The sequence below is a fragment of the Miscanthus floridulus genome, chromosome 7, assembly GCF_019320115.1.
Source record: "Miscanthus floridulus cultivar M001 chromosome 7, ASM1932011v1, whole genome shotgun sequence".
Classification (NCBI taxonomy): domain Eukaryota; kingdom Viridiplantae; phylum Streptophyta; class Magnoliopsida; order Poales; family Poaceae; genus Miscanthus; species Miscanthus floridulus.
The window spans coordinates 111,919,926-111,934,080 of record NC_089586.1 but is presented as its reverse complement, the minus strand read 5'-3'; the positions used below and the strand labels follow the sequence as shown (position 1 = coordinate 111,934,080).

Sequence of the window (14,155 nt, the reverse complement as noted above, 5' to 3'; positions counted from 1 at the left end):
CAAGTGAGATAAGTATCAGGATCATATTTACCAGCAAAAGGAGGTATTGAAAATTTATTTTTAGTAGAGGATCATCACGGTCTCGTACCTGTCAGCGGTGGTGGTGGTGTTGATGCACATGGTCGCTATTTGTATTAACCACATCATCTAGTTCAGTATCTGCAGCGTAGTCATCAATAGCAGTAGTAGCACGAGATGTTGTGGCAGAAGATAATTGTGCTTGTTCAAGTTGCACTATGCGAGAGTGGAGGGTTGTGATGATTGTGTTGGTGTTGTTCAAAGCCTCTCTGGTCTCGTTCACTACTTTTGTGATGTTTTCAGTATGTTCATTTAGCAAGCGTGCCAAGTAATCCCTGGTTGCTTGTCTCTTTGGTGTGAGGGGTTCAGCTTTCTCACCTTGTTCACCTGCCATTGTTAGCAGCAAACAACAAACAATGTGTGGCAGAACTACCCGAAATAACACGCTTTCAGAGGCGCTCGTCTTCCACTAGACACTAAGCACCTCGAAAGTGAGCTACATCGGACAATTCCGTTGAGCACACCCCAAGGGAGAACTCAAAATAATCCATGTTTTACATCTAGAATCCAATAATGAGTACGAGCTTACAATACTTAGTCCATTTCATACAAGTTTTTAGAAATTATTTATTACAATACCAGAGTTCAGAGTGCAATAATTAAACAGTAAAATAAAAATAAATGTCTAACAGAAACAATACAAGGATCCGTCTGTGCCCACCAGAAGAATCCTCTACATAAGCGCTACTCCTCAAGCTGCACCTGCAATAGGGGTAAAATAAACCCTGAGTATACAATGTACTCGTGAGACTTACCCGACTAGTGGGAATAGTTTCCCGACTCTCAAGGAGTATGATAGGCAATATGGATTTATTGTTTTCTTTTGTTTGTGGAAAGCATTACTAATAGTTCATCCTTACAGTAAAGTTTTATTAGCAGTCATGATTACTTCATTAGCTAACCATTCTAGGTAAGCACCTATTCTACTTTCAAGCAAGAGTTGAGCGATCAGAACTATTTCACCATCTTTCATCTTCTAGTTCTTACTACGGTGCTAGACCATAGCCGAGTCGTACCGTCTCACGGAAATGGTGATTCATGAATCAGTGTATCACAGCTGGGTACCCTGAAACACATGCCCATTTGTACCCCAGGCACAAACAAGACCAACCCATTCCACTCCTATCATGGGGTCTAGGTCCCCGTCCAAACTTAGACTCTAAGCCCCCACACTTGAGACCCGGTGTTAGTATGGTGCTTAGACCTCCACCTTTCTCCACCTCTAATCAGTCGGTCCAGAAAGAGCCAGAATCCACGACAAGAGCGTAATGAGCCTTCCTACTTCCATAAGCAAGTATGTGCCTAGGATAATAAGTCTATGACCTGACTACCATCCACAGCAACAGACGGTCCTTAATCGACATGAACAGGAAAAATAGTGTAACCAAGCTAAGCCCCATTAGCCGCAGGACACAACCTGTTACACCCACCAATATTCATACCATATCCCTGTCTGGTCTCCATTTTCCTTTCATTATTTTATTATGAGAGTAATAATAATCACCTATTGTGAGTAACGGCAGGTTACTCATGCTACCGAAACCTAAGCATAGCAGCTACTCGAACCTATACTAGTAGGACTCATAGGATAGGTATATCTATGCATGTGGTTTCCATAACATTTCTGTAATGTAAATGCACATAACATATAAAAACTGTGATTATAAAAAATAAGAGGTTATGCACCAGGGCTTGCCTTGGGTAGACGCGGTGTCAGCTGAGTCAGCCAGTGGCGGCTTCGGGACCTCCTCGTGCACGACAATCTCCTCCTCGTACTCCTTGATGATCTCCTCAAACTTGTGATCACCGGTGGCCACGATCTCTGCCAGCTCGTTCTCTACATGCATGCGATGATGATGCAACACTTAGCATTTAGGCAGCAACAACTCCTAAATTAAGAATACACATACTAAGCTACTATACTAGCTCTAATGACTAAGGTACTAGGCTAACTATCATCTTTACCCAGCAAAGTGTTGGGTTCAACTAACAACACCTAGCTTTATAAATGAAGGATATATCTTTATTTCTACTAACAATTTAATGCATATTTGAAACAAAGAACATTTAACTACCCTAATGCTTAATCTATTCTAAAGCTACAAAAATTACAGTGAGCACAAAATAATACAATGAAGCTACCATAAAAATGTCACGACTAAAGCTATCACCAATTTACCACAAAAATTCCTACAATATTTAACCTAATAATATTAAGCACTCTCAAATGACTTAATAGCCCCTAGTATCAAGATGTATATATATGAACTAAATACTAACACATAGAGCACAATTTTAGGAACCTAACAAAATTTGTTTCGCAATTTTGGAACACCTACATGATTTTATATGATTTACCAAAGATCAGCTCAAAATTTAAATTAGAAAACCATTTCTAATTCCTTATGAAAAAGAAAAACAATTCTCCCGCATGGCCCACGTGACACAGTGCGCGAGCGCGAGATGGCCTACGGTGCGGCCCACGTGAGGTCGGCCTACAGCGCGAGACGACCCGCTGCGGGGGAATCTCGTGCGCGCAGGCGATTTTGCAAAAGAGACCTCAAACTCCTCCTAATTTATAATTAAGTACTAACACTATTTTCTCCTCTCTTAGAACTTCTCACTTAACCCCCTGGCTTTCCTAGAATTCCCCCATGCGCACCCCCGGCAACTCAGTGCACGGCGGCGCGACGAGCGGCGGCACTAGGCGCCTACGCCGGCCACCTAGGACCTACGCTAGCCCACCTAATGGGTCGATCACCATCTTCGATCTTGGTGGCTACGCTAAGCAGCGGCAAGGGTTGGCGGGACGCGCTGGAGCGAGCTACAGCGACGCGTGACCGTCCGCGATGGTGGCGCAGCTGCCCCGGTAATCTAGAGCACCTAAGAACCTAATTGGCTAGCAAGGGAGCATCAGTAGACTATCGTGGACCTAGCTGAGGTGACAGTTGAGGTGGGGGATGGCAGAGGAAGGCTGGCCACGTGCGGCCGAGCCATGCGACGGCGCACCGTGGCGGCACGGTTGTGACAGCCACCACGGGGAGGTGGTAGCGGTTCCGCTGACATGCACAAGGTGGATAGGGAGACAAGGCGAAGCTAGTGGTGTAGGTGAATTGGTTCGGGATGGTCGGTAGGAGGGTTTCCCACATCCACAGCCAGACACGGCCTTATCGGCATAGCTACGAGAAAAACTCCAAATTGGAGCTTGGTCGTGCTCGCTTCAAGGCTGGGTGGGGGTCAGGGGTCAGGTAGCTTAACGGAGAATCCAGGGATGTGATGAATCGAGCGATGGTGACTCAACCATGTCGAATTAAGCGAGTGGGGTTGGCCAGTTGTGGTGGCAGAGAGGGAGGGGTAGGTCTAGCTCGACTCGGCCTCGCTGAAAGCTCTAGTTTGGTTTTGGTGAATTGATGAAACCCTAAGTGATAACCTAGTTATCAAGTGATCATGATATATGTAGCACATTCCAAGTGGTGAAGCAAATGAAGATCATGACATGATGATGGTGATGCCATGGTGATGATCAAGCGCTTAGACTTGAAAAGAAGAAAGAGAAAAACAAAAGGCTCAAGGCAAAGGTATAAATGGTAGGAGCTATTTTGTTTTGGTGATCAAGACACTTAGAAAGTATGATCACATTTAGGTTTGATAGCCGTACTATTAAGAGGAGTGAAACTCATATCGAAATGCGGTTATCAAAGTGCCACTAGATGCTCTAACTCATTGCATATGCATTTAGGATCTAGTAGAGTGCTAACACCCTTGAAAATGTTTGTGACAATATGCTAACACATGTGCACAAGGTGATACACTTGGTGGTTAGCACATTTGAGTAAGGGTAAGGAACTTCACCAGCGGAGTGTCCGCCCGTAGAGTGCGGATAGTCCGACGGTGCCACCAGCACCCTAGACAGAAAAGATGGAGGTCACTGTAAGTGACCGGACGCTGGTCTCGGTAGGACCGATGCGTCCGGTCAGTAGAAGAAGCGAAGACGCTAGCGTTGGTCTCTGATCGGACGCTAACGAGGTGCGTCCGGTCCTGCTGACGTGGCAGCGCATAGAGGAGACGTCGAGTGACCAGACGTTGGGTGAGTCCGATCAAGCATCATGAAAAATCATTTCTGGATGCTTGCTGGAAACGACCGGACGTTGAGGTCCAGCGTCCGATCACTTCACAGCAGCGTGTCCGGTCATCACTTGACCGTTGGGATCGGGCGCTCAGTATTTGAAGAGAGGGGACACGTGGCAAGCATCGGGCGACCGGACGTTGGGGTCCTGCGTCCGATTGATATGACCGAAGCGTTCGGTCACCCCGTGTTGTGCCCAGTGAAGGGGTACAATGGCTCTATTTCATGGGGGCTTCTATTTAAGCCCCATGGCTGGCTCAAGCTCACTCTCTTAGCCATTTGCATGGACATAGCAACCTTGTGAGCTTAGCCAAAGCCCTCCCACTCATCTTCATCATTGATTCATCATCTTTGTGAGATTAGGAGAGAATCCAAGTGCATTGCTTGAGTGTTTGCATCTAGAGGCACTTGGTGTTCGTGTTTCGCTGTGGGGTTCGCTTGTTACTCTTGGTGGTTGCCGCCACCTAGATGGCTTAGAGCAGCGAGGATCATCGAGCGGAGGTTGGTGATTGTCTCCGGCTCCGATCGTAGTGATTGTGAGGGGTTCTTGACCTTTCCCCGGTGGAGAGCCAAAAGATACTCTAGTAAATTGCTCGTGGCTTGTGTGATTCTCATCTTGTGTTTGTGCGACACCCTATTGATGGTTTGACGTGTGATGTCAATTAGCGCGTGAACCTCCAAGTGAGTGAATTGCCACAACGAGGAGTAGCTTGCCGGCAAGCAAGTGAACCTCGGTAAAAAATCATTGTGTTCATTATTTGATTCCGATGTGATTGGTCTTTATTGGTATTCATTCTTATGATTGATTGGTTCGCTCCTCGACACGGCGGTATAAACAAATTGCTCACTCTCTTTATATTACCGCAAACTAGTTGTCAAGCTCTTTAGTATAATTAGTTGTGAGAGCTTGTTAGTTTGGTTAGTGTGGCTCTTTACTTAGTGTAGTGACATAGCTATTGTGTGGATAGAAACTATATAAACTAGAATTGTGGTAGGTGGCTTGCACTATTAGTAGGCTAGCACAACACTTGCTTCGCCTCATAATTGTCTAACCGGTTTGTTAAGTGTTGTTGTAGAAATTTTTATTAGGCTATTCACCCCCCCCCCCTCTAGCCATTAGGGCCCCGTTCGCTGGTCTGAATCTTGGCTGAAACTGGCTGAAAACACTGTTCTGGCTGAATTGTTGTGAGAGAAAAATATTGTTCCGGCTGAAAAAACAAGCCGAATATGGGGTAAGCCGAACGGGGCCTAGGACCTTTCACTCGCCTTGGCGGCAAGCGGCCGGCCGGACCTGAGGCGACGTCTGCGCACCTGCTACGCGACAACACGGACAGACCACGTGCGCGTGCAGAAGCAGGTGGGGACGCGGCATGCACGGCCGCAGCGCCATTAAGGCGAGGCGACGGCGCGAGGCAGCCGGGACAGCCCACGTGCGTGCGGGGACAAGGTGAGCGGCAGCGCAGCATAGCGTCACTGTGGCATCGGTAGCGGCAACGCGAGGTAGGGTAGCCGTGCGGACGCGACGACGAGGTGAAGGTGCTGGCAGCGGCTCTGTCGCGGCGCAAGGCGGGGCAGGCGGCAGCGGCGGCTGGGCCGCAGCTAGGCCAGAGGCAGCCACGGCCGGCCACGCGCGGCAGCACGTGCACGTGCGACCAGCGCGGTGACGCCGAGCGCCCGAGCCTGGTGACCGCGTCCACCCGGCGAGCCAGCCCAAGAAGGTGTCGTGCACGAATTTTAAAGCATCTATAAAAACTAAATGGTTGCTTCTGGACCTAAATCATCTTCACCATGCTCAAGATGGCATATGAGACTACCAAATCGAGCTACAACACTACACCACCCTTTAACTAAATCTCTCAAAATAATTTGATAAACATAGCAATGTCTAGCTGTTGACAAACTTGGAAAATTTTCAAAGTTTTGAGCTGAACTTGATTTCAATTTGTAATTTCGAGGCTAATAGAAATATTAGCTAGTAATATCATTTTCGACAGCAAATATTTCACTGTTATCTACAAAGTTTGTACTTCAAACTTTATTTAAGCGCCGCATATATGTTCTATAGCATTTTTGTTCAATAAAAATTAGTTTTAAACCCTACTTGATATACATGAACTATTACATCAACTTTCGTTTAGCATTTTTATTGATCATTTTAAGTTACAAGAAATTTATCTACACATTCTATCACATGCATTAATACATAAATATGATGCTCATGACATATTTTAGTAAAGGTGTTACACAATACAACAAGATTATATGTGCCTACCAACGACTAGGATATGAAAAGTGGAAATTCAATGGCACTCACACTCAAACTCTTACCAAGTACTTACAGGTTCTTACCAAAATCAGCAGGTGGTGCAACTGGCAGCTGGGTCAGCCTCCAACGATTTTTAGGGTTGAGTTCAGCCAATGTAAGCTTATGTTACCTAAATGGCCAGTAGAGAGTATAGCTAGGGCAGGTTTATTTATGTAGCAAGGATTAGACAAAATCAAATCAGTAGGTGCTAAATTGAAAATCTCTTCAAAGTCCTAGTCAACATTGCTGGCCCTATAGAAGACTAAAAGCTGGTTAACAAGCTTAGAAAACAAGGGATGGAAAAGAGCTGCAAGCCTGCAACAAGGCTACCACTTCTATTTTTTCAGAAATGCAACCCAATCATAGGCTATAACTAACTTAGTTTTAGCAAGAAAACCAAAAGTAGAACAGCAAAACAACCCTTAAGATGTTATCAGCCTAGCCAAAACCAAGCTGACCTGACCACTAGGGTCTGTTTCTGCAAGAAATGGACGAAAACTAGAAAGAACAAGGTGCAAACAATCTGAAATTGTAAGTATGTAGTGAAATATTAAGATGGAGCTTTGAGTAGAGGTTGGTCTGTTGGTCTAACCGACACAAGAGACAACACAAACAGTAGTTTCCAAAAAACTGAACTGAACTAAAACAAAACCCAACTCTTACATATGGAGGTACCACTCCTTTTATAGCCAAAATGGTTGCTGCTACAATGCATGCTACTACAATGTACTGGCAACAGCTAATTCTATTACTACTGTTAATATAGAGGTTGTTCCATGAATCTAGACAGCTAACAAGTAACAAATAAATAGTTTAGCCTACTATACTCTAGCTGGCTGCAAGTGGTGACTGCCTGTGGACAACCACAAATACAGCACAAAATATCAGCTCAAATATCTTTATCTTCAACACCAAAATTCCTGATTAGGAGCGCATTTCGATCTTTTCTTGTGTAAAATTTGTGAATTGTTGGCCTAGCTTCAGGTGGTGGAATGGATGGTACATAGCTGTACATGGTGTGGTTGTATATGTAGAAGTGATGTCCTCGTCAGCAGCCTGTTCGGTTGGCTGGTTTGTATCGTTGTTGATTTGTGAAGAAGTACTGCTGGCTGGTTTGTGTGAGAGAAAAATATTGTTCCGGCTGAAAATTTATGATCGTTTACGATAAGCCACAGCCAAACGAACAGGCTGCAGATTGCCTTGCTGGCTACTGGCCCAATAGGGTCTCGCGCCACCCGCATCGGGGCGGGGCCGTACCTGATGATAAAACATATATCTGGAGTTGTGTTTCCTGCTACTGCAGAATTTGGTTATGCGCCATAGTAGGTCGTTGTGCTATATAGCGCGTGTTTAGTTCCCACCCCAAATTCCAAAAAAAGGTGTTACAGTAGTCATCACATCGAATCTTGCGATACATGCATGGAGCATTAAATATAGACGAAAAAAACTAATTGCACAGTTTGGTTGGAAATTACGAGACGAACGTTTTGAGCCTAATTAGTCCATGATTGAACACTATTTGCCAAATAAAAACGAAAATGCTACCGTAGCTGAATTTCCAACTTTCGCCCAACTAAACACGCGCATATTGAGTCGTGCAGGGTTTTGTAGCAATGCGGTTTGTGTAATGCTCATTTGGAGCGTTTGAAAGCTCTCGGCTTGTATTTCTTATCAAGATACTCCAACGGTTCCAAATTATAAGGTATTTTGACCATTTTTACTATATATATATAGATATAATGTATATTTAAGTATATAACAAAAGCAGTGTATCTTAAAAACAAATTATCTTATAATTTAAAATGGAGGGAGTAGTATTTAAGGTCGCTGTTTGGGATTGAAGCAATGCTCTAACTGTGTATCTGTGTACACGACAAGCTTGGAGCGTTGCTATATTTCATTCGAACCTCTCGTTTGCTACTATCAATCACAAATGCATATTAGTAGTAAACTGATCTTCAATTTGGATTCTGCTTTTGCTGATGCAGAATAATTTAGAGGGGAAAAAAAAGAAAAGAGAAGAAGACGACGACTTGCGGTAGCGGTTGAGTATACTGTATGCGAATTTACAGATGTGAACATGTGGACGACTTTCTTAACAGTTGCAGGTCGCCGTGGTTGAATTGAATCTACATTACACAGAATTACACTTACATATATATAAGCTCTGGGTTATTCAATGTCAACGCGCTGCAATCCTTCATTGAACGATTACTTGTTTCTAGCATCTAGATATTTCTCCAAGGATGAAATTTGCGGCCCAGAGCCTGGACTGCAGCCTGATTTGGCATACAAGCATCCGAGGCTTCGGCGGCAAGGTCAAAGCACCTGAAATTGAAGCATGCAATAACCAGTAAACATGCAAGTATTCAGCAATTATAAGTGATTAATACTCCGTACCTAATAAGAGAGTAAATTACCATGCTACTGGAGAAATCAAATCTATCCAGTAAGATCTGCCAAGATAAGATAGCCGATCCATTTATTTAAAGAGTTTTCTTAGCCCATTGAACAATGACAGAGCTCTAAGTTCGCCACCTCTCATGTCCCTCAATCTTCTACGCAATATCTGGGCGGTACATTTGGAGATGTAAAAGGTTAGGAATTGAAACATGATGAACATACAAAATCAATAAGATTTACTGACTTACATATTGTGTACGATACAGGATTCTCCGTTCACTGATGCACAGATCTCCTGCTAGCTGTTTTAGCAGTAATGTTCTGTTGGCTTGCTTTGCATTCATTGAAACTTCTGGAGAGCCACCGCCACCCTGAAACGTTATCGGTTCACACTAAAAACTGATCGCAGTGATTTGTGTACAAAAGCATTCATCAAAGGATGACAGGATAAAAAAAAATAATAGGATAACAGATTGTTAAAATCTTATGAGAGGTTGTACTGTGCAAGAGATGCCATGGAAAGGACATCACCTCTAAGTACTTTGTATATTTTTCTATGTTAGGTTCACAGCAGTCCAAGATAAACTGAAGGGCCTGTTCTTCCAGGTCAGGATAACTCAATGCAGGTTTGGATGAACTTTTATTAGATGCAGCAACAGCCATCTGCAAGGATAATTTGGCAGATGTTATTACCAGTAAGTGACAAGCTCAAATTATCTTGAATATCCTCCTAACTCTAGCACTGTTGACAATTTGAAACCATGTCAGGTTCAAACTAACAGCCACAAACCTCCTCAAAGCGTTGACTCATATCAGGTGGACTGACCACAAGGAAGGCATAAGCCATCAGCTCAACTGGCCACCCTGTGACCCGCAAAGGGAAACTTTCAGATCTGTAAATGGTGATCAGATCCACTTTTGTCAATACAACTATACAAATCTGATAATATCAGAAATATACATTGTAAAATCATCACATGGAATTCAAATAAACAGAGAGTGGTGTACATGATGCTGAGCTGATGGTAGGTTCAGTTTCCACAAAGAAAACTAGATGGCATGAATGATAAGGCAAGAATCAAGTACAAAGCTATGGCAACTTCTACATAACTCTCAAATTATTTATTCCGGTAAAAGAACTGGTTTCCGTCTCAATAAAATGCACTTTACATCCACTATGCAATCGTGCTTTTCGTAATCTATTCTCAGTACTATATTTTTGTATTCTATTCTGAATACTGTCAAAGTGACAATAAGAAATTAGTGATGTTTGAGGACTGTTCTAATCCAATAAATGGTCATTTAGCATGATTACAATATAGAGAAGGAAAAAACAGTTCGATAAACATGTTTTATACTGGAAATGATATTATCTTGTGAAGTTCCACATGGAGAGGGTAAAATTTCACCTCATGAATATCATGAGCACTTACTCTGACAAACCGTTTCGCTTCAGTGCTTGTAATTTCTCTTTATAGCACTTATCAGACTTATCAAGAGACACCAGCAATTCAACCGAATCATTTGGGTTTGTTCCCTCTTTTGGAACAAAACCATATGAAAGCAATAGCTCACCACTGGATTTCTTCCCGTAAGATATAAATACCTGAAGACGTTAAATCAAAACATGCAGTTTAACAGACGAAACAACGCCAGTTACTCCCAGACTTAGGACATACAAAAAGAAATCAGGTCAAAACCAAACAAATTTCATGTAACTGCAGAACCAAATAAAGAAGGATGATTAACAGAACCGGTTTTGTTCATGTGAAAAGCCCATCTAGTACACGCTGAGTTTGCATCTCTTAGCAACTGACATGTTGACCACGTAATCTGTGGGGTTCCAAAATCAGTTGCAGTAGGTAATAAATCAATCGTCCTCTCTCATTTTTATCCGGTCACTCTCATCTCCTTCCTTTGGATCTACCGCCCTGCTACTTCTCTCTCCGATGTTCGGATATGATCATCCTTGTTAAGAAACAATGCAGCTTGCCTCAAGTGGCAGCAGGTGGACCATGATCGGGAGGCACAGCATTTGACAGCTGCAGGACTGCATAAAAAGGGTGGCACGTCACCGCATAGGAACACTACAATGGTGATGGCCGACAGGTCAGGCAAGGTGCAGGGACAGTAGCTGCCAACTGCACCTCGCTACAATATTCAATAGGAAATGGATGGTTGTATCTTCTGTTCCAATGCGCACTGAACTATCTTTCCTCCGTTTCTTATTCCTATGCTTTTCCTTTGAAGTTCCTCGAATCCAAATGGCCCCTTAAAATGCCTATTGCTAGGGAACAGTAAGCCCAGTGTGCTAATGAAACAATAATTAGATTTCAGCAAAAGTATGAGTAAATAAACATGCCAACTGGACTTTCAAAAACGGCACTGCAACACTATTATTGTTAATTAATTCAATTGATAGATAACTGAGAATAGAGCTAAAGGAATAAATGAAACTGTTACCTGCTCACCTGGTTGATATGCGCGGTCAGTGGTGAAAACTATTCCTTGTGATGACTTATCGAAATCCAAGAATGTTTCCACCTGGAAACAATTAATCATCAAGAAGTAAATTCCAGCAGCATTGTAATGTTAGGAAGACTTATGAGAATATAAAATGGAAAATCTGGGGATAAGGATGCTTAAGCAAAATTTGAGTGCTGTTGATGATGGTCCTTCGTAAAAAAAAAATGTGGTACCTCAGGGCGATGGTTAAGCATATCTGCCCAAGGAACTAGTGCCACCTTTTCATCCATTGATGGCAAGCGAACCTGCAGAATAGACCAATGCACATCCTTGGTTAGCATAAAATGGCAGCAATAGTAACTAGTAAGCAAAAGAATCCATACTAATCATAAAAAGGGATATTAGAGATCTACAAGTAAAATAAGTTTTACATCATATTTACTAGATCCAGTCTTACCAGGCGTGAGAATAGAATCCCAAAGGACCATAGAAATGTCTCTATGTTATACACCTAAAATAAAAATTGAGGCATACTAATCAGGTTAAACTATAAATGAATTAGTAATAAAGTATCATAATCGACATCCATAGTGTGATCAAAATACAATATGTAGTTACAAACATGTGACCCACTCCTCACAACATTATATTGATACTCAAATTCAAAAACTAGTATATTCTTCATCGTTATTCAGATATAATATAACCTCAAGATTTGATTTTTCTTTTTTGAATCTATGCTCTGTGCAAAGGATTGAAGCTGGATAGGCATTGTTGTATTCATATGTGTACACAAAGAGTATAGCAGTAGCAATGTTGGCAAAACACACCTCTTCAGGGAACAAATCTGAATGCCTGGAAAATATACGGTCTCGAAGGTCGTTGTATCTACCAAAATGAACAAAGCACAATCCCAATGTGAGTTTCAGCAGTTAGGGGGGTTAATTTGCTAAACAAACATCAGTAGAAGTATTGGTAGACAATCTTACGTCCCAATCACATCAGTTATCCTCTGAATTGCACGTTTCCTGATTGGTGAGGCCACTAAGTATGATTCTAGCTCTGCACGAGTCCTGCAATAACACATGAAGGCTGTACAAGATTGAGAATGCTATCTAATGAGCCTATCTCCATTCTCAATACGGCGGTGCACCTACTACAATCCCCGGCCATACCAGTACAAAAGCGAGTAAGGCTGCCTCGGCAACGCTGCTATGTAGCTGCTCCACCTCGACGAGCCCTCTAAACTGGCTTCACTTATGAGGTAAGTAGCGATAAGCGGCCAGTCCGGCACGGAGTTCCTCTTCATCACATCACCCACCTCAGGGCGGCTCCACTCCTAATATATACAAAGCACAGTAGAATACCAATTGTAACATCATTTCTTAACAGAAGATAAACAGCACCTCTGCAGTCAGTGAGATGATAGGACTTATTACCGAATCGGCGGTGATGACGAGGGAAGGGGGCACGAAGAGCAGCTTCTCCCCCTTGCGTATGTTCTTGAGGGCGACGAGGCCGCGCTCGCCGATGTCCACGCGTTGGATGGCCAAGCGTTGCTCCGGTAGGCCCGAGTCGATGAGCCACCGCTCCAGCGACGCCGCGCTCTCCAAGGACTCGATCTCGCAGCCCCACGGGACGCCCGCGGCGACCTCCCGCTGGGCCGGCACGGATGCGGACGCCGCGGAGGCCCGTACGGGAGCGTGGCCGCGAGTGCGGGAGAGCGAGGAATATGAGTGTGGAAGCGGACGGAGATGGCGGGGAGCGCGCAGCGGCGGCCGGAACTGCGGGTGGAGCGCGGTGGCGGAGGTGGCCATGGCGAAACTGATGTGGTCAGTGTGCAGGCGCCGGCGCGGGGGCTTATCCGCTACCGCTAGTCCCCAAGGGTCGTGGCGGGCTTGGCATCTTTATTCGTGGATTTTCCATGCTGGGCTTCCAAGATCAGTGATCTACGTACAATTCTTCAAAAAAAAAAAAAGATCAGTGAGCTACAGCTTAGTGGACTAGCATGCTTTATTGGATGATGGTGTTGGTTATGGGCCAAGAGCCCAAGATGCGGTGTTCCTTGGAAAAGACATAGGGACTGCTTCTACTGATTTTGTACTAGTAAAATGAATCGCCATTGAATCGTCCTTCACCCAAGAAGAACATTTTAAAAACACTATCGAATTTTATGATTTTTTATATGGAAAGATGATTTTTTTCATCTATTTTAAGAAAGTAAATCATGTCAGCTAGCAAGACGATATGAGTTAGTGATTCCAATCTAGAGACATTTATAAGAAGAAATTGAATCACATACGTTTCCAAAAGAATGTAGAACCTACCAAACATGCTCTAAGAAGTGTTTGGCACCAAGAACCATTTCGGATCCATCGCAAAATTACAAGGGGCATGTTTGGTTCGTGGATTGAGTGGGCCATAATTTTCTCACTTTGTTCTTTAATTCTACTGTAACTATGGCTTGCCACACTTCCTACCCGTCTGTCATTGACCTAATTTTTTGCTAAACCATGTCTAAGGTGTGGCAAACAAATTGTTAAGACATATATCTGGTAATGAAAATGTATGGTCATCATCTAAACACAACCAGAATTACAGCGAAACAGGAACATTACATGGAGAAATAGCGAGAGAACCGATCCTTATTTTCTACGGAACCAGTCATGTAACAATTATTTTATTTAGACCCTAACCAAATTATAAATGTAATTATTTTATTTAGATTATGGATTTTAATAGCTAGACTATTATAGACGAGATTGTTAAGTGTCTAT

At 43.3% G+C, this 14,155-nt stretch overlaps 1 protein-coding gene across 1 annotated transcript; it reads right to left on the bottom strand.

The window, feature by feature from the left end:
• Positions 1-8,523: 8,523 nt before the first annotated feature.
• On the bottom strand, positions 8,524-13,241 carry LOC136464285 (ribulose-1,5 bisphosphate carboxylase/oxygenase large subunit N-methyltransferase, chloroplastic-like). Its single transcript, XM_066463252.1, has 13 exons — positions 12,818-13,241; positions 12,554-12,717; positions 12,368-12,451; positions 12,209-12,266; positions 11,836-11,889; positions 11,612-11,683; positions 11,376-11,456; positions 10,346-10,518; positions 9,703-9,805; positions 9,444-9,575; positions 9,161-9,283; positions 8,930-9,078; positions 8,524-8,837 (listed from the first exon to the last, which is right to left on the bottom strand). The coding sequence occupies exons 1-12, from the start codon at positions 13,193-13,195 to the stop codon at positions 8,992-8,994; spliced, it is 1,509 nt and encodes a 502-aa protein (XP_066319349.1). The 5' UTR covers positions 13,196-13,241; the 3' UTR covers positions 8,524-8,837; positions 8,930-8,991.
• Between the last annotated feature and the right edge of the window lie 914 nt (positions 13,242-14,155).